The following is a 26,165-nucleotide window of genomic DNA, read 5'->3' as shown; positions in this document are numbered from 1 at the left end:
CTGGAGATCACGACCAGATGAAGCCAACAGGACCACGTCATCTGCAAAAAGCAGGGACCCAATCCTGAGGCCACCAAGTCGGATCCCCTCAACACCTCGGCTGCACCTAGAAATTCTGTCCATATAAGTTATGAACAGAATCGGTGATAAAGGGCAGCCTTGGCGGAGTCCAACCCTCACCGGAAACGAATCCAACTTACTACCGGCAATGCAGACCAAGCTCTGACACCTGTCGTACAGGGACCAGACAGCTCGTACAACAGGGTCCGGTACCCCATACTCCGGAAGTACCCCCCACAGGAGCCCCCGGGGGACACGGTCGAACGCCTTCTCCAGGTCCACAAAGCACATGTAGACTGGTTGGGCAAACTCCCATGCCCCCTCCAGGACCCCAAAGAGGGTATAGAGCTGGTCCACTGTTCCGCGACCAGGACGAAAACCACACTGCTCCTCCTCAATCCGAGATTCGACTATCCGGCGGACCCTCCTCTCCAGGACCCCTGAATAGACCTTACCAGGGAGGCTGAGGAGTGTGATTCCCCTGTAATTGGAACACACCCTCCGGTCCCCCTTCTTAAAAAGGGGGACCACCACCCCAGTCTGCCAATCAAGCGGCACTTTCCCCGATGTCCACGCGATGCTGCAGAGGCGTGTCAGCCAGGACAGCCCCACAGCATCCAGAGCCTTAAGGAACTCCGGGCGGATCTCATCCACCCCCGGGGCCTTGCCGCCAAGGAGCTTTTTAGCCACCTCAGCGACTTCAGCCCCAGAGATAGGAGAGTCCACCCCTGAGTCCCCCAGCTCTACTTCCTCATTGGAAGACGTGTTGGTAGGATTGAGGAGGTCTTCGAAGTATTCCCTCCACTGAACCACAACATCCCGAGTTGAGGTCAGCAGCTCCCCACCTCCACTGTACACAGTGTTGATGGAGAACTGCTTCCCCCTCCTGAGCCGCCGGATGGTGGACCAGAATCTCCTTGAAGCCGTCCGGAAGTCTTTCTCCATGGCCTCGCCAAACTCCTCCCATGTCCGAGTTTTTGCCTCAGCAACAACCGAAGCCGCATGCCGCTTGGCCTGTCGGTACCCATCAGCTGCCTCCAGAGTCCCACAGGCCAAGAAGGCCCGATAGGACTCCTTCTTCAGCTTGACGGCATCCCTCCCTGCTGGTGTCCACCAACGAGTCCTGGGATTACCACCACGACAGGTACCAACAACCTTATGGCCACAGCTCCGTCTGGCCGACTCAACAATAGAGGCACGGAACACAGCCCATTCAGACTCAATGTCCCCCGCCTCACTCGGGACATGGTTGAAGCTCGCTCTGACGGGGGACTGAGCCAGACGTTCCCAGCAGACCCTCACAACACGTTTGGGCCTGCCAGATCTGACCGGCCTCCTCCCCCACCATCTGAGCCAACTCACCACCAGGTGGTGATCAGTTGAAGCTCCCCCCCCCCTCTTCACCCGAGTGTCCAAGGCATGTGGCCGCAGGTCCGACGATACGACTACAAAATCGATCATCGAACTGCGGCCCAGGGAGTCCTGATGCCAGGTGTACATATGGACACTCTTATGTTGGAACATGGTGTTCGTTATGGACAATCCATGATGAGCAGAGAAGTCCAATAACAAAACACCATTCAGAGGGGGGGGACCATGCCTCCCAATCACTCCCCTCCATGTCTCACTGTCGTTGCCCACGTGAGCATTGAAGTCCCCCAGCAGAACTATGGAGTCCCCAGAAGGAGCACCCTCCAGCACTCCCTCCAAGGACTCCAGAAAGGGTGGGTACTCTGAACTGCTGTTCGGTGGATAAGCACAGACAATAGTCAGAACCCGTCCCCCCACCCGAAGCCGGGTACTCCGGCTTCCTCCCACCGTCCAAAGACATGCATGTTAGATTCACTGGTTACTCTAAATCACCCATAGGAGTGAGTGTGAGTGGTTGTGTGCCTCTGTGTGGTCCTGCGATGGACTGGTGAGCTGTCCAGGGTGTACCTCACCTTTCGCCCAAAGACTGCTGGGATAGGCAGCTTCCCCACGACCCTTCATTGGGTTAAGCAGTTAGGATAATGGATGGTGAATGAATACATACGTATATATATATATATATATATATATATATATATATATATATATATATATATATATATATATATCACACATATACATTATAATGCACGAGTCTTGGACCGCAGCTGTGTTGTTTTGACTTCTCAAAGTATTATAACCGAATCAGTCATTTAATCCACATTTACTATGGTCCCACACAGTAAACATTTATAACAATAGTTTTTTTTATAACTTTAATAGTTTTTTTTATAACTTTTTTTTTTTTTTTTACAAAACTTGCTAAATGAACTAAAGTATAGGAAGTATTTAATGTCGGCCTCCATGTAGCTTTTATGCTAAACAACTGTTAAGCTGCAGCGTTTCTCTCCTCCACCTGTCAAAAGCAGCTGGTCTGAACCAGCTGATTAACATGTTGCTATGGTGACGCCCGTAACGGAGTAATATTACAGTAACTTAACTCGGCGAACTACGTGTGTATTTACAACAATAATGCAGCCAGCTGGCATTAGAATCATTGACCACGGTGTGTGTATAAATGATCATTTTTTCCCGGAGTGTGTGTACATATATTTGTTTAAATTAAGTTTTTAAATAGTACAACATTTAGAGGGCATACGTACGTTCCTTCCCGTTCTCTTCAGTCAGTGGATCAACTGTTGTTAATCGTCACAAAGACAACGAAGAAGTGGAGAAGTGACGGCGCTTCTCCAGCTGTTGCTCCGAAGCTGTGGACCGAGCTGCGTTTGCACATCAGACACACACACGCACATATTTTCTCTCTGGCTTTTAAATCAGTTTGAGAAGCTGCTTCTTTTATTTTGTTGCTTTCTGCTCTTATTGTTTTATATTTGTTTAAATTCACTTATTCTACGTACTCTAAATGGTCCAGGAGGAGTGTAAACTAGCAGGCAGTGCTGGTGGTGGTGGAACTCAAACATCTGGACTCTGCTGGTTCAGATCAGGTTTACGTTACATGTGTTCAGGGTTCGCTCCAAGCTGGGAAGGAAATCCTCACAAAAACGTTTAAATCAGGATCCTCCGTTTAATGTGAACTTGTGCTTCAGTTTCAGTTCAATTCATCATTCAGGTCCAGCCGACCGGAGCCGGGTCAGACAGAAGCAATCAGAAACCTGGAGACGATGAGCAGAGGGTCAGTCGGAGAACCAGATACATTCAGACACGTTGAGTCGTTCATCAGCAGAAACACAAGACGTTCCAGGTTCGAGACGTTCCGGTTCGAGACGTTCCCGGTTCGAGACGTTCCCGGTTCGAGACGTTCCCGGTTCGAGACGTTCCCGGTTCGAGACGTTCCAGGTTCGAGACGTTCCCGGTTCGAGACGTTCCCGGTTCGAGACGTTCCAGGTTCGAGACGTTCCAGGTTCGAGACGTTCCAGGTTCGAGACGTTCCCGGTTCGAGACGTTCCAGGTTCGAGACGTTCCAGGTTCGAGACGTTCCAGGTTCGAGACGTTCCAGGTTCGAGACGTTCCCAGTTCGAGACGTTCCCAGTTCGAGACGTTCCCAGTTCGAGACGTTCCCAGTTCGAGACGTTCCGGTTCGAGACGTTCCCAGTTCGAGACGTTCCGGTTCGAGACGTTCCGGTTCGAGACGTTCCGGTTCGAGACGTTCCAGGTTTGAGACGTTCCAGGTTTGAGACGTTCCAGGTTTGAGACGTTCCAGGTTTGAGATGTTCCAGGTTTGAGACGTTCCAGGTTTGAGACGTTCCGGTTTGAGACGTTCCAGGTTCGAGACGTTCCAGGTTCGAGACGTTCCAGGTTCGAGACGTTCCCGGTTCGAGACGTTCCCGGTTCGAGACGTTCCGGTTCGAGACGTTCCGGTTCGAGACGTTCCGGTTCGAGACGTTCCAGGTTTGAGACGTTCCGGTTCGAGACGTTCCGGTTCGAGACGTTCCAGGTTCGAGACGTTCCAGGTTCGAGACGTTCCAGGTTTGAGACGTTCCCGGTTCGAGACGTTCCGGTTCGAGACGTTCCGGTTCGAGACGTTCCAGGTTTGAGACGTTCCGGTTCGAGACGTTCCAGGTTTGAGACGTTCCGGTTCGAGACGTTCCGGTTCGAGACGTTCCAGGTTCGAGACGTTCCAGGTTCGAGACGTTCCAGGTTTGAGACGTTCCCGGTTCGAGACGTTCCGGTTCGAGACGTTCCGGTTCGAGACGTTCCAGGTTTGAGACGTTCCGGTTCGAGACGTTCCAGGTTTGAGACGTTCCGGTTCGAGACGTTCCGGTTCGAGACGTTCCAGGTTTGAGACGTTCCAGGTTCGAGACGTTCCAGGTTCGAGACGTTCCAGGTTTGAGACGTTCCAGGTTTGAGACGTTCCCGGTTCGAGACGTTCCCGGTTCAAGACGTTCTACGTTTTACCAGGAACCAGGAGGAAGCAAAGGTGCATTTTTATCTAACATGGATGATGTGAACTTCTAATGCAGGGTGCTCAAGTCCAAACCCCAGGTCCACCATCCTGCAACGGTTTCAAGTGGTTCATATGTCCTCATCTATATGTCATCCAGCTCTGCAGAGCCTGGAAACCACACCCGCATTTGGGTCACGCAAGTTGCAGAAGGGATGCATCTAAATGCTGCAGGATTGTAGACCTTCAGGGCCAGAGATCCAGGACCAGAGATCCAGGGCCAGAGATCCAGGACCAGAGATCCAGGGCCAGAGATCCAGGACCAGAGATCCAGGACCAGAGATCCAGGACCAGAGATCCAGGGCCAGAGATCCAGGACCAGAGATCCAGGACCAGAGATCCAGGGCCAGAGATCCAGGACCAGAGATCCAGGGCCAGAGATCCAGGACCAGAGCTCCAGGACCGGAGCCCCAGGACCAGAGCGCCAGGACCGGAGCTCCAGGACCGGATTTGGGTACCCTGTTTTTAAAATAAACCTGTTTTATGTCACATTTCCAGAGAAACTGGTTTGTCCAGATTAAGACCAGTGGTTTTAGTCCTTCCTCCACTGGACAGAAGAAAGCTGCACGTTTCCATCCAGGAAAGGTCTCACGAAGACGAACGGTTCCTCTGGTGGGCTTTCCTCAGCAGGTAGACCAGACCCTGAGCTACGAACGGCCACAGCAGGAGCAGGAGGACGGTCGGGCCCAAGCCGTCCAACGGCCACCACGGCTCCTCCTAAGGAGGTGCAAAGAAACTCCGTCAGCAGCATCTTTACAGAACAGCTTCATTCGTGATGCTGGACGCAGATAGACGTCACACGGCAACAAGAAAAGCTGCGATGGATCAACATTTAGCTCTGATGATGAGCTTACAGACATCTTCAGCCAGGATGGAACAGAACTCCTCTCTGCTGCAAGTTATTCTTTATTTAACCCCGTCCCTTCCACCGGCAGTACAGCGGGTCGTGCTAAGCTAAGAGGATGAGTGTCTGATCTGATCTGAGAAATGTGACATTTCCAGCCAACCGTCTCCATGTGGAAACAGCAGCTGCATCCTGACACCACCAGGCTGAGGTTCTGACCAGCAGACCTGATGATGGAGTCTTCCTTCAGTCTGCACACGAAGGTCAGCTCTCAAGGTCAGCTCTCAAGGTCAGCTCTCAAGGTCAGCTCTGCAGCCGAACAGTGTTGAGAAGCAGGAAGCAGAAAACGTTTTTCATTTGGACAGATGTCGGGATTCACTCAGAACTTTGTTGGATCTCTGCAGTTTCAGGGTAAAATCATATTTCAGGAGAATAAAAAAGGTTGAATAAAACTGAAACAAAGACTGAAAACAAATCCCAACTCCTCCAAAGTTCAGTGGAACCCCTCAAACTTCTTCATGATGCCTGTCTGAAACAACACTTTCTGTCTGAAACAACCCAAAATGGACTCCTGATGTAAAAACTCCTGATTGAACCGTTTGCTGGTCGCATAGCATGGCTGCCACGCTATTACATGCTAGCATGGCTGCCACGCTACTACATGCTAGCATGGCTGCCACGCTATTACATGCTAGCATGGCTGCCACGCTACTACATGCTAGCATGGCAGCCACGCTACTACATGCTAGCATGGCTGCCACGCTATTACATGCTAGCATGGCTGCCACGCTATTACATGCTAGCATGGCTGCCACGCTACTACATGCTAGCATGGCTGCCACGCTACTACATGCTAGCATGGCTGCCACGCTACTACATGCTAGCATGGCAGCCACGCTACTACATGCTAGCATGGCAGCCACGCTACTACATGCTAGCATGGCAGCCACGCTACTACATGCTAGCATGGCAGCCACGCTACTATATGCTAGCATGGCAGCCACGCTACTACATGCTAGCATGGCTGCTATGATACATGTTAACATGGCAGCTATGCTACGAGTTGGCATGGCTGCTTACTGCTGTCTGAAAACATCTGGACGACGGAATGATGCTGCCTCCTGTTCGGTCATAAAGATTTATGACCGAAAGATTTTCCTCTTCCTCTTCCTCCTGAGGAAGAGGAAGAGGAAAAGAAGGAGGAAGATGCTCAGACCTCTCAGAGCATCTTCAGGTAAACTCACCTGTCGCGAAGTGGGAGTACACTGCAGACATGGCCTCCACTCTGAGCCCTGAACCTGTCACACAGCCAGCAGTCATGTCAGAACCTTTAACCTCCATCATTATCATCATCATCATCATCATCCTCCGTGATGTGGACAGACTAACATGTGTAGCAGCGAGCCTCTCCACCACCTCCAGCCTGTCCATCACGCTCCTCATGTCCTCTCTGAGCCTCCGTAGAGCCAGAATGATCTGCTGCTGCAGGTGGGCGTCCTGCAGCCGGTCAGCTCCGCCCTCTGACCCATCCCCACCTCCTCGTCCAGCTCCACCACCGCTACCGAGGGCACCCCGCCTCGGACTTCCCTGTGGAACTCCACCTGAGGACCAGGACCAGAGCAGCTGATCAGGGAGGACAGAGAACCAGTCGGAGCTGATCTGCTTCATGCAGCAGCTTACGTTCTCTCCAGCTGTGGGAGGATCCATCTCTCCTCATGTCCTGACTCCTCCTGGAGGGACCATGACCCTTCCCGTCCTCGGCTCCCTCTCCGCCCTGACCCGCTCCAACCTGTCTGCCCTCCAGCCGGACCTCCAGCTGACAGCCCGTCGCTGCAGACGGATCCTGGGATATGTGGAAGCCGTTGGACTTGACCAGCGGGATCTGCGATCAGCAGAAAGATTTACTGCAACGAGCTGCTGCTGCTGTCACTCTGCAGCCTGACAGAGGGAAAGCAGACCTTCACCCAGCTCAGCTGCTCCACCGAGTCCACCGAGTCACAGAAGACTTCGCTCTCTGAGTCGCTGGTTAGAGCAAAGCCCTCCGCCACGCCGCTGTCTGCAGTTACAGAGCCAGGAGGAGGAGGAGAAGGAGGAGGAGGAGAAGGAGGGTTAAAACAGACCTATCCAGCTCCTGCAGTGTGTGTGACTGACAACGTAGTGAAATAAAATCAGAACGTCTCGTTGGTTTGATCAAGAAAACGGGAAAACGACCGTTTATACGCAGCTCAGCCTCCGGCGGCCATACTGACCACACGGGACTCTGCGTTTCCTGAGTTCTGGATCAGACAATGTGGAAATATTTAGTAAATGGTGGGACGGAGATCCAGTCTGTACCTTTAGGGACGCTGCTGGGAATCAGGTCCAGGTCCTTCTCTGGTCTCTCTGTAGAACCCTCCTCCTCCTCATCCTCATCCTTCATCTCTGTTACAACCTCAACTTGCTGACTGGCTTTATGACCTACAGAAACACACACACACACACACACACACTTTTCCTACAGTCAACGACCACGGTTCCCATCCTGAGACACAAGCTGGAAGTAAAACTGAATCACCCAAAAATCTTGGTTTTGCTTTGATCAGTCTAAAAACATCTCGGTGATGAGCTACGTGACCCGATAGATGCAGATGGATTGTGCTACATCTGCCATTTGTAAACCTATTAAAGCTCCAGTAAGTAACGTCTCTCAGAGACATGTTCCTCTGGGTGAAGCGGTTCCTCGTCCTGATAGTAGTCTATACATTCTGTCATCATGAACAATAAGAAATATAGTTCGACCCCTCAGTTTACTGTAAATCTGTAAAAACTCTGACCAATCCAAACGTTCCGACCCAAATGGAGTTGTTCGTTTCTTATATTTCGTAGCTTCTTCTCCCGGCTCCCCTCCTCCCCCTACAGCAGCGCATACCTGATAGCCACACCCTGCATATAAACAGCGTGTTAGGATGAAAATACAAAGTAGTGAAGAAGAAATTTGGAAGGCAAACATGGCTGAGAAAATGCAGGAAGGATTTCCCGACCCGGCTCGGTTTATTTGCCTCCTCCTGCTAAACAGCCGAGAAACAGAAAATTGTTGCTGCGAATAAAAAAGCCTCGGATCACGCAAGGAGCAGAAGACAGGAGGAGGAGCCAGGACAGGGGGAGGAGTCAAGGCAGGGGGAGGAGCCACAGCAGGGTGCCACTTTCTACGTCCTGCTACATCCTCCTGCATCCTGCTGCGTCCTCCTGCATCCTGCTACATCCTGCTGCATCCTGCTACATCCTGCTACATCCTCCTGCATCCTGCTACATCCTGCTACATCCTCCTGCATCCTGCTACATCCTGCTACATCCTGCTACATCCTGCTACATCCTCCTGCATCCTGCTACATCCTGCTACATCCTGCTGCATCCTGCTACATCCTCCTGCATCCTGCTACATCCTGCTACATCCTCCTGCATCCTGCTACATCCTCCTGCATCCTGCTACATCCTGCTACATCCTCCTGCATCCTGCTGCATCCTGCTACATCCTGCTACATCCTGCTGCATCCTGCTACATCCTCCTGCATCCTGCTACATCCTGCTACATCCTCCTGCATCCTGCTACATCCTGCTACATCCTCCTGCATCCTGCTACATCCTGCTACATCCTCCTGCATCCTGCTACATCCTCCTGCATCCTGCTACATCCTGCTACATCCTCCTGTATCCTGCTACATCCTCCTGCATCCTGCTACATCCTCCTGCATCCTGCTACATCCTGCAACATCCTCCTGCATCCTGCTACATCCTCCTGCATCCTCCTGCATCCTGCTACATCCTCCTGCATCCTGCTACATCCTCCTGCATCCTGCTACATCCTGCTACATCCTCCTGCATCCTCCTGCATCCTGCTACATCCTCCTGCATCCTGCTACATCCTCCTGCATCCTGCTACATCCTGCTGCATCCTGCTACATCCTGCTACATCCTCCTGCATCCTGCTGCATCCTGCTACATCCTGCTACATCCTGCTGCATCCTGCTGCATCCTCCTGCATCCTCCTGCATCCTGCTACATCCTCCTACATCCTGCTACATCCTGCTGCATCCTCCTGCATCCTGCTGCATCCTGCTGCATCCTGCTACATCCTGCTGCATCCTACGGCATCCTGCTACATCCTCCTGCATCCTGCTACATCCTCCTGCATCCTCCTGCATCCTGCTACATCCTCCTGCATCCTGCTACATCCTGCTGCATCCTGCTACATCCTGCTGCGTCCTGCTACATCCTGCTGCGTCCTGCTACATCCTCCTGCATCCTGCTGCATCCTGCTGCATCCTCCTGCATCCTGCTACATCCTGCTACATCCTGCTACATCCTGCTGCGTCCTGCTACATCCTCCTGCATCCTGCTACATCCTCCTGCATCCTGCTGCATCCTGCTACATCCTCCTGCATCCTGCTACATCCTGCTACATCCTGCTGCATCCTGCTACATCCTCCTGCATCCTGCTACATCCTGCTACATCCTGCTACATCCTGCTGCGTCCTGCTACATCCTCCTGCATCCTGCTACATCCTGCTACATCCTGCTGCATCCTGCTGCATCCTGCTGCATCCTGCTGCATCCTGCTGCATCCTGCTGCATCCTCCTGCATCCTCCTGCATCCTGCTGCATCCTGCTACATCCTGCTGCATCCTGCTGCATCCTGCTGCATCCTGCTGCATCCTGCTACATCCTGCTGCATCCTGCTGCATCCTGCTACATCCTGCTGCATCCTGCTGCATCCTGCTGCATCCTGCTGCATCCTCCTGCATCCTGCTGCATCCTGCTGCATCCTCCTGCATCCTCCTGCATCCTGCTGCATCCTGCTGCATCCTGCTGCATCCTCCTGCATCCTCCTGCATCCTGCTACATCCTGCTACATCCTGCTACATCCTGCTACATCCTCCTGCATCCTGCTACATCCTGCTGCATCCTGCTGCATCCTGCTGCATCCTGCTGCATCCTGCTGCATCCTGCTGCATCCTGCTACATCCTCCTGCATCCTCCTGCATCCTGCTACATCCTGCTACATCCTGCTGCATCCTGCTACATCCTGCTGCATCCTGCTACGACCTGCTACGACCTGCTGCATCCTGCTGCATCCTGCTGCATCCTGCTACATACTGCTGCATCCTGCTACATCCTGCTACATCCTCCTGCATCCTGCTACATCCTGCTACATCCTGCTACATCCTGCTACGACCTGCTACATCCTGCTGCATCCTGCTACATCCTCCTGCATCCTGCTACATCCTGCTGCATCCTGCTACATCCTGCTACATCCTGCTGCATCCTGCTACATCCTGCTACGACCTGCTGCATCCTGCTACGACCTGCTACATCCTGCTACGACCTGCTACATCCTGCTGCATCCTGCTACATCCTGCTACGACCTGCTGCATCCTGCTACGACCTGCTACATCCTGCTACGACCTGCTACATCCTGCTGCATCCTGCTACATCCTGCTACGACCTGCTGCATCCTGCTACGACCTGCTACATCCTGCTACGACCTGCTACATCCTGCTACATCCTCCTGCATCCTGCTACATCCTCCTGCATCCTGCTGCATCCTGCTACATCCTCCTGCATCCTGCTACATCCTGCTGCATCCTGCTGCATCCTGCTACATCCTGCTACATCCTGCTACATCCTGCTACATCCTGCTACGACCTGCTACATCCTGCTGCATCCTGCTACGACCTGCTACATCCTCCTGCATCCTGCTGCATCCTGCTACATCCTGCTACATCCTGCTACGACCTGCTACATCCTCCTGCATCCTGCTGCATCCTGCTACATCCTGCTGCATCCTGCTGCATCCTGCTGCATCCTGCTGCATCCTGCTGCATCCTGCTACATCCTGCTGCATCCTGCTACATCCTGCTACGACCTGCTACATCCTGCTACATCCTCCTGCATCCTCCTGCATCCTGCTACATCCTGCTACATCCTGCTACATCCTGCTACGACCTGCTACATCCTGCTGCATCCTGCTACGACCTGCTACATCCTGCTGCATCCTGCTACATCCTGCTGCATCCTGCTGCATCCTGCTACATCCTGCTGCATCCTGCTGCATCCTGCTACATCCTGCTGCATCCTGCTACATCCTGCTACATCCTGCTGCATCCTGCTACATCCTGCTGCATCCTGCTGCATCCTGCTACATCCTGCTACATCCTGCTACGACCTGCTACATCCTCCTGCATCCTGCTACATCCTCCTGCATCCTGCTGCATCCTGCTACATCCTCCTGCATCCTGCTACATCCTGCTACATCCTCCTGCATCCTGCTACATCCTGCTACATCCTCCTGCATCCTGCTACATCCTGCTACATCCTGCTGCATCCTGCTACATCCTCCTGCATCCTGCTGCATCCTGCTACATCCTGCTGCATCCTGCTGCATCCTGCTGCATCCTGCTGCATCCTGCTACATCCTCCTGCATCCTGCTACATCCTGCTACATCCTCCTGCATCCTGCTACATCCTCCTGCATCCTGCTACATCCTGCTACATCCTGCTGCATCCTGCTACATCCTCCTGCATCCTGCTACATCCTGCTACATCCTCCTGCATCCTGCTGCATCCTGCTGCATCCTGCTACATCCTGCTACATCCTGCTGCATCCTGCTACATCCTGCTGCATCCTGCTGCATCCTGCTACATCCTCCTGCATCCTGCTACATCCTGCTGCATCCTGCTGCATCCTGCTACATCCTCCTGCATCCTGCTACATCCTGCTACATCCTCCTGCATCCTGCTACATCCTGCTACATCCTCCTGCATCCTGCTACATCCTGCTACATCCTGCTACGACCTGCTACATCCTGCTGCATCCTGCTGCATCCTGCTACATCCTGCTACGACCTGCTACGACCTGCTGCATCCTGCTGCATCCTGCTGCATCCTGCTACGACCTGCTACATCCTGCTGCATCCTGCTACGACCTGCTACATCCTGCTGCATCCTGCTACGACCTGCTACATCCTGCTGCATCCTGCTACGACCTGCTACATCCTGCTGCGTCCTGCTGCATCCTGCTGCATCCTGCTGCATCCTGCTACATCCTCCTGCATCCTGCTACATCCTCCTGCATCCTGCTACATCCTGCTGCATCCTGCTGCATCCTGCTGCGTCCTCCTGCATCCTGCTGCATCCTCCTGCATCCTGCTACATCCTCCTGCATCCTGCTGCATCCTGCTACATCCTCCTGCATCCTGCTACATCCTCCTGCATCCTGCTACATCCTGCTGCATCCTGCTGCATCCTGCTGCATCCTGCTGCATCCTGCTACATCCTGCTACATCCTGCTGCATCCTGCTGCATCCTGCTGCATCCTCCTGCATCCTCCTGCATCCTCCTGCATCCTGCTACATCCTGCTGCATCCTGCTGCATCCTGCTGCATCCTGCTACATCCTGCTACATCCTGCTGCATCCTGCTACATCCTCCTGCATCCTCCTGCATCCTGCTGCATCCTGCTGCATCCTGCTGCATCCTGCTGCATCCTGCTGCATCCTGCTGCATCCTGCTGCATCCTGCTGCATCCTGCTACATCCTCCTGCATCCTGCTACATCCTGCTGCATCCTGCTGCATCCTGCTGCATCCTGCTGCATCCTGCTGCATCCTCCTGTATCCTGCTACATCCTCCTGCATCCTGCTACATCCTCCTGCATCCTGCTACATCCTGCAACATCCTCCTGCATCCTGCTACATCCTGCTACATCCTCCTGCATCCTCCTGCATCCTGCTACATCCTCCTGCATCCTGCTACATCCTCCTGCATCCTGCTACATCCTGCTACATCCTCCTGCATCCTCCTGCATCCTGCTACATCCTCCTGCATCCTGCTACATCCTCCTGCATCCTGCTACATCCTGCTGCATCCTGCTACATCCTGCTACATCCTCCTGCATCCTGCTGCATCCTGCTACATCCTGCTACATCCTGCTGCATCCTGCTGCATCCTCCTGCATCCTCCTGCATCCTGCTACATCCTCCTACATCCTGCTACATCCTGCTGCATCCTCCTGCATCCTGCTGCATCCTGCTGCATCCTGCTACATCCTGCTGCATCCTACGGCATCCTGCTACATCCTCCTGCATCCTGCTACATCCTCCTGCATCCTCCTGCATCCTGCTACATCCTCCTGCATCCTGCTACATCCTGCTGCATCCTGCTACATCCTGCTGCGTCCTGCTACATCCTGCTGCGTCCTGCTACATCCTCCTGCATCCTGCTGCATCCTGCTGCATCCTCCTGCATCCTGCTACATCCTGCTACATCCTGCTACATCCTGCTGCGTCCTGCTACATCCTCCTGCATCCTGCTACATCCTCCTGCATCCTGCTGCATCCTGCTACATCCTCCTGCATCCTGCTACATCCTGCTACATCCTGCTGCATCCTGCTACATCCTCCTGCATCCTGCTACATCCTGCTACATCCTGCTACATCCTGCTGCGTCCTGCTACATCCTCCTGCATCCTGCTACATCCTGCTACATCCTGCTGCATCCTGCTGCATCCTGCTGCATCCTGCTGCATCCTGCTGCATCCTGCTGCATCCTCCTGCATCCTCCTGCATCCTGCTGCATCCTGCTACATCCTGCTGCATCCTGCTGCATCCTGCTGCATCCTGCTGCATCCTGCTACATCCTGCTGCATCCTGCTGCATCCTGCTACATCCTGCTGCATCCTGCTGCATCCTGCTGCATCCTGCTGCATCCTCCTGCATCCTGCTGCATCCTGCTGCATCCTGCTGCATCCTCCTGCATCCTCCTGCATCCTGCTGCATCCTGCTGCATCCTGCTGCATCCTCCTGCATCCTCCTGCATCCTGCTACATCCTGCTACATCCTGCTACATCCTGCTACATCCTCCTGCATCCTGCTACATCCTGCTGCATCCTGCTGCATCCTGCTGCATCCTGCTGCATCCTGCTGCATCCTGCTGCATCCTGCTACATCCTCCTGCATCCTCCTGCATCCTGCTACATCCTGCTACATCCTGCTGCATCCTGCTACATCCTGCTGCATCCTGCTACGACCTGCTACGACCTGCTGCATCCTGCTGCATCCTGCTGCATCCTGCTACATACTGCTGCATCCTGCTACATCCTGCTACATCCTCCTGCATCCTGCTACATCCTGCTACATCCTGCTACATCCTGCTACGACCTGCTACATCCTGCTGCATCCTGCTACATCCTCCTGCATCCTGCTACATCCTGCTGCATCCTGCTACATCCTGCTGCATCCTGCTACATCCTGCTACATCCTGCTACATCCTGCTGCATCCTGCTACATCCTGCTACGACCTGCTGCATCCTGCTACGACCTGCTGCATCCTGCTACATCCTGCTACGACCTGCTGCATCCTGCTACGACCTGCTACATCCTGCTACGACCTGCTACATCCTGCTACGACCTGCTACATCCTGCTGCATCCTGCTACATCCTGCTACGACCTGCTGCATCCTGCTACGACCTGCTACATCCTGCTACGACCTGCTACATCCTGCTACATCCTCCTGCATCCTGCTACATCCTCCTGCATCCTGCTGCATCCTGCTACATCCTCCTGCATCCTGCTACATCCTCCTGCATCCTGCTGCATCCTGCTACATCCTGCTACATCCTGCTACATCCTGCTGCATCCTGCTGCATCCTGCTGCATCCTGCTACATCCTCCTGCATCCTGCTACATCCTGCTACATCCTCCTGCATCCTGCTGCATCCTGCTGCATCCTGCTGCGTCCTGCTACATCCTGCTGCATCCTGCTACATCCTGCTACATCCTGCTACATCCTCCTGCATCCTGCTACATCCTCCTGCATCCTGCTACATCCTGCTACATCCTCCTGCATCCTGCTGCATCCTGCTGCATCCTGCTACATCCTCCTGCATCCTGCTGCATCCTGCTACATCCTGCTACATCCTCCTGCATCCTGCTACATCCTGCTACATCCTGCTGCGTCCTGCTACATCCTCCTGCATCCTGCTGCATCCTGCTACATCCTCCTGCATCCTGCTACATCCTGCTACATCCTCCTGCATCCTGCTACATCCTGCTACATCCTGCTGCATCCTGCTGCATCCTGCTGCATCCTGCTGCATCCTGCTACATCCTCCTGCATCCTCCTGCATCCTGCTACATCCTCCTGCATCCTGCTGCATCCTGCTACATCCTGCTGCATCCTGCTGCATCCTGCTACATCCTGCTGCATCCTGCTACATCCTGCTACATCCTGCTACATCCTGCTGCATCCTGCTACATCCTCCTGCATCCTGCTGCATCCTGCTACATCCTCCTGCATCCTGCTACGTCCTGCTGCATCCTGCTACATCCTGCTACATCCTGCTGCATCCTGCTACATCCTGCTGCATCCTGCTACATCCTCCTGCATCCTGCTGCGTCCTGCTGCATCCTGCTACGACCTGCTACATCCTGCTGCATCCTGCTACGACCTGCTACATCCTCCTGCATCCTGCTACATCCTGCTACATCCTCCTGCATCCTGCTACATCCTGCTACATCCTGCTACATCCTGCTGCATCCTGCTACATCCTGCTACATCCTGCTACATCCTGCTGCATCCTGCTACATCCTGCTGCATCCTGCTACATCCTGCTACATCCTGCTACATCCTGCTGCATCCTGCTGCATCCTGCTGCATCCTGCTGCATCCTGCTACATCCTGCTACGACCTGCTACATCCTGCTACGACCTGCTGCATCCTGCTGCGTCCTGCTGCGTCCTCCTGCATCCTGCTACATCCTCCTGCATCCTGCTGCATCCTGCTACATCCTCCTGCATCCTGCTGCATCCTGCTACATCCTGCTACGACCTGCTACATCCTGCTACGACCTGCTGCATCCTGCTGCATCCTGCTGCGTCCTCCTGCATCCTGCTACATCCTCCTGCATCCTGCTGCATCCTGCTACATCCTCCTGCATCCTGCTGCATCCTGCTACATCCTGCTACATCCTGCTGCATCCTGCTGCGTCCTCCTGCATCCTGCTACATCCTCCTGCATCCTGCTGCATCCTGCTACATCCTCCTGCATCCTGCTGCGTCCTCCTGCATCCTGCTACATCCTGCTGCGTCCTCCTGCATCCTGCTACATCCTCCTGCATCCTGCTGCATCCTGCTACATCCTGCTACATCCTGCTGCATCCTGCTACATCCTGCTGCATCCTGCTACATCCTCCTGCATCCTCCTGCATCCTGCTACATCCTGCTGCATCCTCCTGCATCCTGCTACATCCTCCTGCATCCTGCTGCATCCTGCTACATCCTGCTGCATCCTGCTGCATCCTCCTGCATCCTGCTACATCCTCCTGCATCCTGCTACATCCTGCTACGACCTGCTACATCCTCCTGCATCCTGCTGCATCCTGCTACGACCTGCTACATCCTCCTGCATCCTGCTACGACCTGCTACATCCTCCTGCATCCTGCTGCATCCTGCTACGACCTGCTACATCCTCCTGCATCCTGCTACGACCTGCTACATCCTGCTACATCCTGCTGCATCCTGCTACATCCTGCTACGACCTGCTACGACCTGCTACATCCTGCTGCATCCTGCTACATCCTCCTGCATCCTGCTACATCCTGCTGCATCCTGCTACATCCTGCTACGACCTGCTACATCCTCCTGCATCCTGCTGCGTCCTCCTGCATCCTGCTACATCCTCCTGCATCCTGCTGCATCCTGCTACATCCTGCTGCATCCTGCTACATCCTCCTGCATCCTGCTGCATCCGGCTACGACCTGCTGCATCCTGCTACATCCTGCTACATCCTGCTACATCCTGCTACGACCTGCTACATCCTGCTGCATCCTGCTGCATCCTGCTGCATCCTGCTGCATCCTGCTACGACCTGCTGCATCCTGCTGCATCCTGCTGCATCCTGCTACGACCTGCTACATCCTGCTGCATCCTGCTGCATCCTGCTACGACCTGCTACATCCTGCTACGACCTGCTACATCCTGCTACATCCTGCTGCATCCTGCTACGACCTGCTACATCCTGCTACGACCTGCTACGACCTGCTACATCCTGCTGCATCCTCCTGCATCCTGCTACGACCTGCTGCGTCCTGCTGCGTCCTGCTGCATCCTGCTGCATCCTGCTGCATCCTGCTGCATCCTGCTGCGTCCTGCTGCGTCCTGCTGCGTCCTGCTACGTCCTGCTACGTCCTGCTACGTCCTGCTGCATCCTGCTACATCCTCCTGCATCCTGCTACATCCTGCTGCATCCTGCTGCATCCTGCTACGTCCTGCTACGTCCTGCTACATCCTGCTGCATCCTGCTGCATCCTGCTACGACCTGCTGCGTCCTCCTGCATCCTGCTACATCCTGCTACGACCTGCTACATCCTGCTGCATCCTCCTGCATCCTGCTACATCCTCCTGCATCCTGCTACATCCTGCTGCATCCTGCTGCATCCTGCTACGACCTGCTGCGTCCTCCTGCATCCTGCTACATCCTGCTACGACCTGCTGCGTCCTGCTGCGTCCTGCTACGTCCTGCTACGTCCTGCTGCATCCTGCTACATCCTCCTGCATCCTGCTACATCCTGCTGCATCCTGCTGCATCCTGCTACGTCCTGCTACGTCCTGCTGCATCCTGCTACATCCTGCTACATCCTGCTACATCCTGCTACATCCTGCTACGACCTGCTACGACCTGCTACATCCTGCTACATCCTGCTACATCCTGCTACGACCTGCTACATCCTGCTACGACCTGCTACATCCTGCTACGACCTGCTACATCCTGCTACATCCTCCTGCATCCTCCTGCATCCTCCTGCATCCTGCTGCATCCTCCTGCATCCTGCTACATCCTCCTGCATCCTGCTACATCCTGCTACGACCTGCTACGAGCTGCTACGAGCTGCTACATCCTCCTGCATCCTGCTACGACCTGCTACATCCTGCTACGTCCTGCTACGACCTGCTACATCCTGCTGCATTCTGCTACATCCTGCTGCATCCTGCTACATCCGGCTACGACCTGCTGCATCCTGCTGCATCCTCCTGCATCCTGCTACATCCTGCTACGACCTGCTGCATCCTCCTGCATCCTGCTACATCCTGCTACGACCTGCTGCATCCTGCTACATCCTCCTGCATCCTGCTACATCCTCCTGCATCCTGCTACATTATGCTACGACCTGCTACGTCCTGCTACGACCTGCTACATCCTGCTGCATTCTGCTACATCCTGCTGCATCCTGCTACATCCGGCTACGACCTGCTGCATCCTGCTGCATCCTCCTGCATCCTGCTACGTCCTGCTACGACCTGCTACATCCTGCTGCATCCTGCTACATCCGGCTACGACCTGCTGCATCCTGCTACATCCTCCTGCATCCTGCTACATCCTCCTGCATCCTGCTACATCCTCCTGCATCCTGCTACATTATGCTACGACCTGCTACGAGCTGCTACGACCTGCTACATCCTGCTGCATTCTGCTACATCCTGCTGCATCCTGCTACATCCGGCTACGACCTGCTGCATCCTGCTGCATCCTCCTGCATCCTGCTACATCCTGCTACGACCTGCTGCATCCTCCTGCATCCTGCTACATCCTGCTACGACCTGCTACGTCCTGCTACGACCTGCTACATCCTGCTGCATCCTGCTACATCCGGCTACGACCTGCTGCATCCTGCTACATCCTCCTGCATCCTGCTACATCCTCCTGCATCCTGCTACATCCTCCTGCATCCTGCTACATCCTCCTGCATCCTGCTACATCCTGCTACGACCTGCTACGAGCTGCTACGACCTGCTACATCCTCCTGCATCCTGCTACGACCTGCTACATCCTGCTACGACCTGCTACGTCCTGCTGCATTCTGCTACATCCTCCTGCATCCTGCTACGACCTGCTACATCCTCCTGCATCCTGCTACGACCTGCTACATCCTGCTACGACCTGCTACATCCTGCTGCATTCTGCTACATCCTCCTGCATCCTGCTACGACCTGCTACATCCTCCTGCATCCTGCTACATCCTGCTACGACCTGCTACATCCTGCTGCATCCTCCTGCATCCTGCTACGACCTGCTACATCCTCCTGCATCCTGCTGCATCCTGCTGCATCCTGCTACATCCTGCTACATCCTCCTGCTACATCCTCCTGCTACATCCTGCTACATCCTGCTGCATCCTGCTACATCCTGCTGCATCCTGCTGCATCCTGCTGCATCCGGCTACGACCTGCTGCATCCTGCTGCATCCTCCTGCATCCTGCTACGACCTGCTACATCCTGCTGCATCCTGCTGCATCCTGCTGCATCCTGCTACGACCTGCTACATCCTGCTACATCCTGCTACATCCTCCTGCATCCTGCTGCATCCTGCTACATCCTGCTGCATCCTGCTGCATCCTGCTGCATCCGGCTACGACCTGCTGCATCCTGCTACATCCTGCTACGACCTGCTACGTCCTGCTGCATCCTGCTACGACCTGCTACGACCTGCTACGTCCTGCTGCATCCTGCTACGACCTGCTACATCCTCCTGCATCCTGCTACGACCTGCTACGACCTGCTACGACCTGCTGCGTCCTGCTGCGTCCTGCTGCATCCTGCTGCATCCTGCTACGACCTGCTACGACCTGCTACATCCTGCTGCATCCTCCTGCATCCTGCTACGACCTGCTGCGTCCTGCTGCGTCCTGCTGCGTCCTCCTGCATCCTGCTACATCCTGCTGCATCCTGCTACATCCTGCTACATCCTCCTGCATCCTGCTACATCCTGCTACATCCTCCTGCATCCTGCTACATCCTGCTACATCCTGCTACATCCTCCTGCATCCTGCTGCATCCTGCTACATCCTGCTGCATCCTGCTGCATCCTGCTGCATCCGGCTACGACCTGCTGCATCCTGCTACATCCTGCTACGACCTGCTACGTCCTGCTGCATCCTGCTACGACCTGCTACATCCTCCTGCATCCTGCTACGACCTGCTACGACCTGCTACATCCTGCTGCATCCTCCTGCATCCTGCTACGACCTGCTGCGTCCTGCTGCGTCCTGCTGCATCCTGCTGCATCCTGCTACGACCTGCTACGACCTGCTACATCCTGCTGCATCCTCCTGCATCCTGCTACGACCTGCTGCGTCCTGCTGCGTCCTGCTGCATCCTGCTGCATCCTGCTACATCCTGCTACATCCTCCTGCATCCTCCTGCATCCTGCTACATCCTGCTGCATCCTGCTGCATCCTGCTACGACCTGCTGCGTCCTCCTGCATCCTGCTACATCCTGCTACGACCTGCTGCGTCCTGCTGCGTCCTGCTACGTCCTGCTACGTCCTGCTGCATCCTGCTACATCCTCCTGCATCCTGCTACATCCTGCTGCATCCTGCTGCATCCTGCTACGTCCTGCTACGTCCTGCTGCATCCTGCTACATCCTGCTACGACCTGCTACATCCTGCTACGACCTGCTACATCCTGCTGCATCCTCCTGCATCCTCCTGCATCCTCCTGCATCCTGCTGCATCCTCCTGCATCCTGCTACATCCTCCTGCATCCTGCTACGACCTGCTACATCCTGCTACGACCTGCTACGTCCTGCTACGACCTGCTACATCCTGCTGCATTCTGCTACATCCTGCTGCATCCTGCTACATCCGGCTACGACCTGCTGCATCCTGCTGCATCCTCCTGCATCCTGCTACATCCTGCTACGACCTGCTGCATCCTCCTGCATCCTGCTACATCCTGCTACGACCTGCTACGTCCTGCTACGACCTGCTACATCCTGCTGCATCCTGCTACATCCGGCTACGACCTGCTACGACCTGCTACATCCTCCTGCATCCTGCTACATCCTCCTGCATCCTGCTACATCCTCCTGCATCATGCTACATCCTCCTGCATCCTGCTACATTATGCTACGACCTGCTACGAGCTGCTACGACCTGCTGCATTCTGCTACATCCTGCTGCATCCTGCTACATCCGGCTACGACCTGCTGCATCCTGCTGCATCCTCCTGCATCCTGCTACATCCTGCTACGACCTGCTGCATCCTCCTGCATCCTGCTACATCCTGCTACGACCTGCTACGTCCTGCTACGACCTGCTACATCCTGCTGCATCCTGCTACATCCGGCTACGACCTGCTGCATCCTGCTACATCCTCCTGCATCCTGCTACATCCTCCTGCATCATGCTACATCCTCCTGCATCCTGCTACATTATGCTACGACCTGCTACGAGCTGCTACGACCTGCTGCATTCTGCTACATCCTGCTGCATCCTGCTACATCCGGCTACGACCTGCTGCATCCTGCTACATCCTCCTGCATCCTGCTACATCCTCCTGCATCCTGCTACATCCTGCTACATCCTCCTGCTACATCCTCCTGCTACATCCTGCTACATCCTCCTGCATCCTGCTACATCCTGCTGCATCCTGCTGCATCCTGCTGCATCCTGCTACATCCGGCTACGACCTGCTGCATCCTGCTGCATCCTCCTGCATCCTGCTACATCCTGCTACATCCTGCTACGACCTGCTGCATCCTGCTACGACCTGCTGCATCCTGCTGCATCCTGCTGCATCCGGCTACGACCTGCTGCATCCTGCTGCATCCTCCTGCATCCTGCTACATCCTGCTACATCCTGCTACGACCTGCTGCATCCTGCTGCATCCTGCTGCATCCTGCTGCATCCTGCTGCATCCTGCTGCATCCTGCTGCATCCTCCTGCATCCTGCTACGACCTGCTACATCCTGCTGCATCCTGCTGCATCCTGCTGCATCCTGCTACATCCTGCTGCATCCTGCTACGACCTGCTACATCCTGCTACATCCTGCTGCATCCTGCTGCATCCTGCTGCATCCTGCTACGACCTGCTACATCCTGCTGCATCCTGCTGCATCCTGCTACGACCTGCTACGTCCTGCTGCATCCCCCTGCATCCTGCTACGACCTGCTACATCCTCCTGCATCCTGCTACATCCTCCTGCATCCTGCTACATCCTCCTGCATCCTGCTACATCCTGCTACGACCTGCTACATCCTGCTACGACCTGCTACATCCTGCTACGACCTGCTACATCCTCCTGCATCCTGCTACGTCCTGCTGCATCCTGCTACGACCTGCTACATCCTGCTACGACCTGCTACATCCTGCTACGACCTGCTACGTCCTCCTGCATCCTGCTGCATCCTGCTACGACCTGCTACATCCTGCTACGACCTGCTACATCCTGCTACGACCTGCTACATCCTCCTGCATCCTGCTACATCCTGCTACGACCTGCTACATCCTGCTACGACCTGCTACATCCTGCTACGACCTGCTACATCCTTGAGGTGCACGCCCCCAACTACTCCTAGCAGTTGACCACTCACACACAGGCTGCAGCAGGGGGCGGGGCTTAGGGCGGGGCATCGCTTCGTGCTTGTTTCTGGCAGATCTGACAGGATCAATATGAACTGAATGAAGAGGTTTGTTAAATCTGCTGAATGTTTCTGCCCTCCTGGACGTGCATGTTAAAATAAATTAGCCTGAAATCTGCATCAGAGACCCTTTGCAGGACATGGTCTTTGTTTACGGAGTCTGTACCTGACGTAAACACAAGCCCATGACACGCCTATGTGAGGAGGATGACCCAGGTGTGTGTGTGTCTGCTGACCTTGTGTGAGCGTGAGCAGCGACACTGGAGGTCGCGGCATGTCATCAATCACCAGGTAGAGAGGCTCGAAGTGGTGGAAGAAGGAGGCCGTGGTCTCATTCATGGGCATGGTGTTGATGACCTGCAGAGAGAAGTTCACCTGAGTGGACGGTGGGCTGCTTGACCCCCACCTCAGCATCTCAGTCTGACTGAGCAGATGGAAGTCTGATTAATACGTAACTAAACAGGTGGAGGACTTCCAGAGGACAGGTGTGAACAACAGCAGGTGACAAACAGAAACTTTCTTCATTTGAACTCTTTGTAATAAAATGTAAACATGAAATTGACCTCCTGAGCAACTTTCTTCATCTCCTCCACATACGCTGCCATGGCGTTCTCCCGGCTCATGTCTCCCAGGCGGCTCCACGCATCCCTAAGGAGAAAGTGGGTCAGACGTTGGGACTGAATCGGGTCTGGCTGTGCCAGGTGAACTGATCACTGAACCCACAGGGGCGTTCAGCAACAACAAAACCAGTTATTTCCCTCTGCTTTCCATCTGGTCTGCAGAAACAGGGAAGATTCAGTAACCTGTACAGACTGTTCCAGAAAGGAACTGATTAGCTATTGATAAAGAAATTACACTCCCACAGTTCCAGTTCAGAAACATCTTCTCTTTACATAAATGCCTGTATATTATTTCAGCTTCTAAATCTCTGGAGTGGCGTTGCTACGGACAACCCATGTCTGACAGCTGCTTCGGGTGGAAGGAGACTGGTAGAAACTTTCTTTATGGTTAAACAGCCAGGAGACGGTTTACTTCACAGTCAGTTACCATGGTAACAGAATCGCTTTCTGGAGCGCAAAAGCCAGTTTTCCCAACTCAGAGTTAACACGCTCAGAATTTCAACATTTCCTGCTTTCTGGAACTGACCCCTGGTCTGCTGCCTCTACTATCAGTAAAAGAAAATCCAGACAGACAATTACATACGACAGACATTAGAGATATATATATATATATATATATATATATATATATATATATTTATAATATAATACAAAGGGATGCATCACGGAACGTTTGTCAGTGCACAATTTTCTGATACACCGGTTGGACTGATGCACACTGTAGACTTCGACTAAAATCTTAGCACTTTGGAGCCACATTTAGCCATTTTTCCGACCCCTCTAACGACTTTCATCAAAGAAAACATGACTATCAATAAGTTTATTTACATTTTCTGGCATTACTTGGTAACCTGGAAGAATGCATGTTTATTCCTCTGTTTACCCGCCCCCCCTCCAGTAGAACACACTAGAGCTCGGTCCTCCTGCAGCGTCCAGCTTCCAGCTGCAGGCAGAGCAGGAGATAATCAGCTCTGCTGCTGGACCAGACTGAAGCCACAACACAGTCTGTTTACCGTCACATATTAATGTCATGAAGAGGAAAGGAAACACTCATAAAGTTAAAATCACTGTAACATGTTGTAGTCTGAAGCTGTTAAAGTACTTTAAACATTTTCATTTTAGGTCTGTTTAGTTTAGACCAGGGATATTTTCTTTTTTATTCTCTTGTTCTGAGTAGAAATGTAATTAAATGTACTTTTCCAGACATTTACAATAAACAATGTGAGTGTGTGTTTGTTTGATTCAGTCGTCCACCAAAATCTAGTTAAACAAAAAATGTTGCTTTTTGGGCCAAATATTATGTTATTAAAACGCGGTTAATTCATTACAAAGCCTGTCATTAATATTTTATTTGAGTCCTTCTGCAAGACATCTTTCTCTCTACCTCTATGCAACCTGTCTGAGATGAGGAGGATCAGTACAGCTTGTTTACACACCATTTGTATCGACCCACTGGGTCCCAGAATCCAGGTCGAGGCACCGTACAAGGTCCACACACTGCCTGCTTGTACAGACTGTAGAAACGGAGCATCACATCGTAGGATGGCCGATAGGACCCTGCAAGGTACAGAAGACCAGCGTTGGTTTCCTTTCCTTCCATCTGGGCTGAACAAACGTTAAACATAACCTTCGTTTTATCACATCGCTCTCAACAGGCTCCTAAAGTTTCACTATAAACTGCTTTAAAAACAATAAAAATGGGAAACTATTCAAGAAAATGCAACTGAACGTTCATTACTGTGTTTATTTTGATGTTAAATGTGTAAAACATCACAATGATCCTGTTTAAGATCATGTGATGTTGAAACAGCTGACATGTTGTTTAGGAAGCCAGAGATTCAGTAGAAAACACAAATATGTTAACGGACACCTCAGTAGGAAGCACAGCTGCAGAAACATCAGCTGGACTTACCTAACCCTAACCCCAACCCTAACGCCACAAACCCACGGACACGCACCGTTCTTCGGCAGGTTGTGGATCACATCCACAGCAGCCTGGAAGCGTTTCTGGTGATCAACCACGGGTTCTGCCATCACTGGGACTGGCATGACCTCTCAGCTTCTTCAGTCCAGCAGGAGCTGCTGAGGAACATGATATTTAGACAGAAACCAACACCTGCTACCGGTGTAGCTCAGTTAGCTTAGCATCGGCCAGCCTGCAACTTTTCTCACCTCAGCCTTTTCCCGCCACATTCCAGGACCTAGATTCAGTTTCCCCTCCAGACCAGGACGTGGATTCGCCTTCTTAATGATCAGATCGTCCATGAAGCTGAAATGACCCGTTGCTGAAGTTTACAGGAAACTTCCGGGATGAGTCACGTGACTTGACTGACGTCGATGACGCGGACATTTAAAGCTGCAGAAAATAAATACGCTGATAAAGTTAAAGTTTTTCACTGAGACTTTCGGTCCAAAGTATAGACCGTATAAGAAAGATGGACGGAGCCTCCGGTGGTTAAAAGTGAAGCGTATGAGAAAGTGTATAAAACTGCAGTTCCCCCTTCATCCACTAGGGGCTGCAAAACAGAGCAAATCCCCATAGACTCCCATGTTAAAAAGACCAACTTCACAGCAGAAATAAACATGTTTACAGTCTGGTACGAAAATCCATTTTAGGTTTAATAGGTCAGGTTTACCTTCATGACAACTGTGGGGGGAGTGAATTTTTTTTTCTAAGTCGCCATTTAAAAGTAATTTAATCCCGAAGTTCGGCATATTTAGGGGCGTGTCCTTTTGATTGACAGGTACCTGA

General features: G+C 53.3%; 1 protein-coding gene across 3 annotated transcripts; it reads right to left on the bottom strand.

The window, feature by feature from the left end:
* Positions 1–4,132: 4,132 nt before the first annotated feature.
* On the bottom strand, positions 4,133–25,723 carry acbd4 (acyl-CoA binding domain containing 4). Of its 3 annotated transcripts, XM_079260421.1 has the most exons (12): positions 25,586–25,723; positions 25,372–25,492; positions 24,850–24,970; positions 23,357–23,441; positions 23,030–23,150; positions 7,671–7,793; positions 7,295–7,392; positions 7,017–7,218; positions 6,726–6,937; positions 6,581–6,634; positions 6,417–6,457; positions 4,133–5,209 (listed from the first exon to the last, which is right to left on the bottom strand). In XM_079260421.1, the coding sequence occupies exons 2-12, from the start codon at positions 25,460–25,462 to the stop codon at positions 5,140–5,142; spliced, it is 1,218 nt and encodes a 405-aa protein (XP_079116547.1). In that variant the 5' UTR covers positions 25,463–25,492; positions 25,586–25,723; the 3' UTR covers positions 4,133–5,139. The 3 variants fall into 3 exon arrangements, with proteins under 3 accessions (XP_079116547.1, XP_079116546.1, XP_079116545.1); XM_079260420.1 differs by lacking the exon at positions 6,417–6,457 and having other exon boundaries at positions 4,140–5,209; positions 25,372–25,495; positions 25,586–25,710; XM_079260419.1 differs by lacking the exon at positions 6,417–6,457 and having other exon boundaries at positions 4,144–5,209.
* Positions 25,724–26,165: the final 442 nt, after the last annotated feature.

Source organism: Telmatherina bonti (assembly GCF_933228915.1).
Source record: "Telmatherina bonti genome assembly, chromosome: 21".
Taxonomy (NCBI): domain Eukaryota; kingdom Metazoa; phylum Chordata; class Actinopteri; order Atheriniformes; family Telmatherinidae; genus Telmatherina; species Telmatherina bonti.
Note: the sequence above shows the minus strand (reverse complement) of the source record. Positions and strands in the feature narration are given on the sequence as shown.